Source organism: Lepidochelys olivacea (assembly GCF_965140295.1).
Source record: "Lepidochelys olivacea isolate rLepOli2 genome assembly, chromosome: 5".
Taxonomy (NCBI): domain Eukaryota; kingdom Metazoa; phylum Chordata; order Testudines; family Cheloniidae; genus Lepidochelys; species Lepidochelys olivacea.
Window position 1 is genome coordinate 25,116,671 of NC_140415.1, and position 6,000 is coordinate 25,122,670.

Below are 6,000 nucleotides of genomic sequence, written 5' to 3' on the forward strand. Positions count from 1 at the left end.
GGGATCCAAGCAGTAGGGCAACTGTTTACGGTTTTATTCATGTGTGGCTCTGAGTTCACTGTAAAGATCAGCATTATCCTGAGAATTGTCATTTTTTTCTCTTTACCTGAAGCTTTGTACTCCCTTTGGGGATTTTAAATAAGGATATGAGTTTGATATTACAATATTTTGTCTCCAAATAACGTAGCACTCTCCATTATCAAGTGAAATAAAATTATTTTAATTAACAGGCATCCACCCTGTTGGGATTTAGGTACCTTAAGTGGATCAGGGAGAAGTGCTGTTAGTTTCTCCACGTATTCCTGGATTGATGGATGCATGTAGATGTTGGTTGTATGCCACAGATGACCAAGCTGTTTTTGGGCAGCTGCAGTTACCTTCCTGTGTGCAGTAAGAAAGACTGATTAATTTAATCCAACATACATACAATTTTTTTCTGACTCTGCTATTAATTCTTAAAATTCTGTCATTTTCCTGACTGTCAGATGAACGAATGAATAAATAAAGAAAGGAATGAGCTAATTTGCCAAAAGATCACTGCAACTGGTTAGAACATAAGAATTTGATCCCAGATACACCAAAACACAGGGTGCCATATTCTGCCTGTGGATACATGGGGCCGCAAACGAAAAAGACAAAAGTATATTTCTATATTAGTCAGTGTAACTCATACAATAACAAAAAAGAAAAGGAGTACTTGTGGCACCTTAGAGACTAACCAATTTATTTGAGCATAAGCTTTCGTGAGCTACAGCTCACTTCATCGGATGCGTACTCCTTTTCTTTTTGCGAATACAGACTAACACAGCTGTTACTCTGAAACCTGTGATACAATAACATACTTACGGGTGACAGTGACCAACACTGACAGTAACAATTCCAGCAAAGAGATCAAGGTACCTTCGTCCCTCATAATCAAATAGCCACTGCATATGTCCCTGATGCAGCAGCAGTGGTTTCTTGTAGTACGTTACCAGTGATGGAGACAGATTCTGTTTGCGGATCTTCAGCATACGCTCATAGGGATAGGACTGTAGGAGGAAAGAAATAATTTCCGCCCCCATTTCTAAAAGTTTTAATGGATCATAAAGCTATCTACAGATTCATCACATCAACACAATATAAATTGTTCACATTGGAATCCAAATGAACTAAATACAATTTTAAAATAGATACTAACCCACAATTAGGCTATATAAACCTCTGAAATACCATAATTTAAACAAGAATGCTATATTGCACTGATCTCTTACTTAAAGGTTATGAAATCCACAACCTATCACAAATTAAGCAGATTTAACATGGGCATGTAGCTTCCCCATGTGACCCCCAAACTCCATCTTGTTACCTGTAATTTTCCACTAACGAGAACAATAGGTTTCCTTCCACTCGGCAGAAATTATAAATGGCCCTGGAAACATCTCCATGTTGCCTCTTACCTGCTCTAACCTCTGGACTATGAACTTTTACTAATGGGAGCATTCTAACCAAGGGACTGACTACCTTCCAAATCATTTGGAAGCAACCAAAGACTTGACTTAAGCCAGCAATGTAATCCATCACTGTGATAAGCCTGCTCCAAGAACTTTGCAATTAATTTATGTATTTGATTCCTTTAACCAATTTTAACTCTCACCTTACTTTCTTTTTATAAATAAGCCTTTAGATGCTAAAGGATTGGCAACAGTGTGATTATTGAGTAAGATCTGAGTTATATATTGACCTGGTATGTGGCTGGTCCTTTGGGATCAGAAGAACTCTTTGCTTGATGAAATTCGTTTTAAATAACCACTCATCATTAAGTCTAGTATCTGGGTGTTGAAACCAGGACTGGACTACCTAAGGAGACTGCTTTTCTGACTTCTTGTTAGCCAATGTGGTGAAACAGAAGTTTACTTTTGTTGTTGGTCTGGTATATCTTATGGAAGAATAACCACCAGCTTTGGGTGTGTCTGCCCTATTTCTCAGCAGCATGGCCTGAATTTGGTATTCTCAGTTGTGACCCAACCCACGGTAACAACAGGATACAGAGCTATCTTGGCAACTGATCCACAACCATAGAACTGAATCACAGAAGATTTCTCAACCAGCATAAATCTTGACACCATCAGATGAAAATGTAAACACACTTCTGTAACCGTAAATTGTCACAGTAACAGAACACCTACTCAACAATGTTTAATTCATGATATCGAAGTCATACATTTATCATTCATGTGATTGTTGCTTGAAAATACACCTTTTTAACTGATCAGATGCTTATTAGCTCCTTGCTGGACACAGGCCATGGGGCATTAAGACACCAAATAAGTTTAGTTCCTTAAAAATCAAACATTTGCCCTCCCCTCTCTACCCCTACTGCACTCCCCCTAAAACTAACTTGGCACACATTTTGGTTGAAGAGATTAAACATCTTACAGAACTCCTCAAATTAGGAATTAAAAATCAGTGAGAAGGAAACAAATAATAGAAAAATGTTTCACTGCCACCTTTCTTTGGGTTAAGATTGTTCTTCTACTGTACTCTAATCAGCACCACAGAGGCCCTGTTTAACTCTGACCTCCAAAGGATCTCAGAGAAGGATAAAAGCCATGATCTAAACTTCTGATGCCACTGAAGAATACTCGTAATAAGTTGGTGAACAGAACAATTACAACATACAGCAGAATGGTGATCTTAGCAACGAGATCTAGTTTAGACCCAAGTACAGTGCACTGTGCATGACTTACCTCATATTTTCCAGGTGAAAAGTCACAAGGAGGCATTTTTGCTTGCATGGAGAAAGAGCTTTTTAATTCCTGATGTCTAAGTGTATCTAATAAAATACAGTGGATTAGGAGGATTACCAAAACATCTCAAAGCGCATATCTGAAAGAAACTTTCTTTAAAAATTTGTTTTTACAACAATATAAGTGAGGACCAAGGTAGATATATTTCCTCCGAGAGATTTCACTCAAGGAGAAAATGCATTAAACATTTGTGTTTTTTGTAAAGCTGCAACATAGATTTACTAAACTTATATTTTTCCCCTTAGTATTTATCTTCTAAAACACATAACTCCTCCAGACTGTCATTGGCAACTTTGATTTTCTTTGTCATTAACCATCAAAATAACTTTCTGCTACAGACTGCCATTAGAGTTTTTGATTTTTTTAATCAAAAATCTGAAAACATTAAGCCATTACATCTTTTATTTGATTAACTGGAAAAATAAGTAGACTAACTTCAGATAATTTTACTTTTTAAAAATGTTCTCCTTGCATTCCTAACATTATTAATTGAGGTGGGTTTTAGTTTTGTTTTTTAATGAGCTACATTTTTACATATCAAAACAAAAAATCTAACTTTCATAGAAATTAACTTTCTGGAAATAAATAAGAAAATTATACTTGTGGCTACTTTCCTTAAGACCAAAATAGCATCCGCTAGTGAAGGACTGACAATATGGATAAATAAGATTGACTGACTGACTGACCATAAAGATCTTCCTTATTTTAAGTGTCAGAGTCAGCCAATGGGTTAATCTAGTTATAAAGCAGAGGTCCCCAAACTGTGGGGAGTGCCTCCCCCAGCAAAACGTTCATGGGGGCTCGGCAGGGCCCAGGCCAGTCCCCAAAGGGGGCAGGGAGGGAGCACCACCCAGCCCCGCTCTGCCCCCCAGCTCCATTCCAGCACCAGCCTAGGCCCCAGGCTCCCAGCAGTAGCTCCCACCCACTCTGCCCCCAGCGTTGGCCCAGCTCCTGATCGAGGCTCCTGTGGGAAGAGGTGGGGGCAGACAGATTCCATTGCTGATAAGGGGGGGTGTGCAACAGAAAAAGTTTGAGGACCACTGTTATACAGTGATTATATGCAATGATTTTTCATATGATGTCCTTGTATTCCAGGAACGTCTTTTGGGACACCTAAGCTGTATGAGTTTTTTCCATTTAATCAATCAAAAAAATTTAATAACTACAAACTGTTTGTTCAAAACTAATACCAAGTAGAATTTGCTTGTCAGGAACCAATAACCTAGTGGAAGAACTGTGTAGTGTTATCACCAGTGTTTGGAGTCAATAGAAAAGTCCTATGAATCACTAGCAAGGTTGTTCTTTGGCCCAAAATGATGGTTAATAACACTTGCACTTTATTTCATAATAAACATTATCCGAACACGAAGTATCTGGAAAAAATCCTGCATTCTGAGAAATATGCACATGTTGCACTTGAGTCAGAAGCCAGCGCGGGCAATCACCGGTACACATTTTTAAAAAGTGTACTTTTGTAGGACTATTTTCCAATCTTAAAAAAAATGTCACCACAGAAGCCTTTTTTCTATTTTGAACTCTGAGGATGTTACATGGTCATCATGCAGTGGGGTTAATTGGTCCTAGGCAGCGTTTCTAGGGCAGGGTTCTCAGACTTTGTACTGTGACCCCTTTCACACAGCAAGCCTCTGACTGCAACCCCCCCCCCATACATTAAAAAGACTTTTTAATATATTTAACACCATTATAAATGCTGGAGGTAAAGCGGGCTTGGGGTGGAGGCTGACAGCTCACCAAGCCCCCTAATAACCTCGCGACCCCCAGTTTGAGAACCCCTGATCTACGGGAATGAGCTGCTACTGTTAGTTAGCTCCTAGGAGGAAAAGGAATTGAAAAAGTAACAGTTTCATTTATGATAAAGAGGCTGGAACTTGTAACGCAAAACTTCTACCTTGAGTTAGTCTGCGGTCATGACAAAAGCCCCCTCTCCCCCACATACCCCCCGCCGCCCCGGGCTGGGGGTAGCAATTACAAGTCCACGTGGATGTAGACAATAAAACACATTTCAGGCCAGCGGATTCCTTAGCCACCCCGGAAAAGGGCCAGAGCCCCTCGGGACTGACTGCGGACTCGCACTGATTGGGTTCACACCAGGATAGCTCCTGAGTCCGCAGACGGGAACCTCGCCCGCAGACCCAGCCCAGCTTGGCTGCCCCCGTGTAAATGTGGAGCCCGAGCACCGGAGAGCGGACTGGGGCCCAGGGCTGTTAAACCAGCTTCACGCCGCGGGCTCTCCCCCGGCTCCGCGCTCTCGGGGCTGTGGCTGCGGGAGGCGGCCCCGGACGGGGCTTGTGACGGGCAGCGCCAGCCCCAGCGCCCCGCTGGCTCCGGCGGCGGCGGCAGCAGCAGCCCGGCTCCGGGCCAGGGTTAGTTGCTCCCAGCGCCCTCCCCCCCTTACCGCTCCCGGGGTGTCGCCTCCTGCCCCCCGCCCAGAGCGGACCGAGCCGCCCGAGCGCCCTAGCCATGCTCGGCGTAGTGGGGACCCAAAGCCCCCCGCGGAGCCGGACTTTGCCGTGGGAGGGGAGGGGATGGGCCGGGCCCGGGCCGAGCCCACCAATGCGGGGAGCGGAGGCGCCTGCTCAATTCCCGCTCCGCCCCTGCCCGACCCCCGGCCTCCTTCTCTGCCCGCCTCCTGCTCTTTGATCCCCAATGGCCCCATTTCCTCGCTCCTCCACCCGCGTCTACCTCGGGCCCCTCTGTCCCCACCACCTCCAGCCCCTGTCCTCCACCGACCTGTCCCTCTGCCCCCGCCCCCACTTCATAGCCCGGCAACCCACCTCCTGCCCCGCTGTCCCACCGATCTGCCTCCGCTTTCCTTTCCCCCGTCCGCTGCCCCCTCCTTCACCCCTCTTGTCTTCCCCATTAACAATCTCTCTGAACCTGCTCCCACACCCCTCCATCAAACCAGTCCAGTCCCTCACTGCCCGCTCTTAGAGGGCCTTCCCCCAGCCCTCCTGCTTCCCTGGTTCTTGTCAGGCAGACAGCAGGCAGGCAGCCAAAGACCAACAGTTGGAAGCGCAGACAAGGCGCTGTTTATTGGGGTTAAGTTTCCAGGCAAGCATATTTCCAGGCCCTTCACACCAGTGGGGCTTATCTCTATAGGTCAATATAGTCTGTTTCCCGGGGTTCCCTTCCCAGCTCCAACGCCGCAGAGCGTTTACCCCTGTGACGTTATGAGTGTAAGATAATATCT

The 6,000-nt window shown here is 44.6% G+C and overlaps 1 protein-coding gene across 1 annotated transcript in view; it reads right to left on the reverse strand.

Moving 5' to 3' along the window:
- AGXT2 (alanine--glyoxylate aminotransferase 2) overlaps positions 1-5,355 on the reverse strand; it is a 29,137-nt gene extending 23,782 nt beyond the window's left edge. Inside the window, exons 1-4 of the mRNA XM_084629340.1 lie at positions 5,206-5,355; positions 2,730-2,815; positions 847-1,031; positions 258-381 (exon numbers count right to left, since the gene is read on the reverse strand). Coding sequence (XP_084485466.1) covers positions 258-381; positions 847-1,031; positions 2,730-2,815; positions 5,206-5,272 — 462 coding nt within the window. The 5' untranslated portion in view covers positions 5,273-5,355. The remainder of the gene's footprint in view (positions 1-257; positions 382-846; positions 1,032-2,729; positions 2,816-5,205) is intronic.
- Positions 5,356-6,000: the final 645 nt, after the last annotated feature.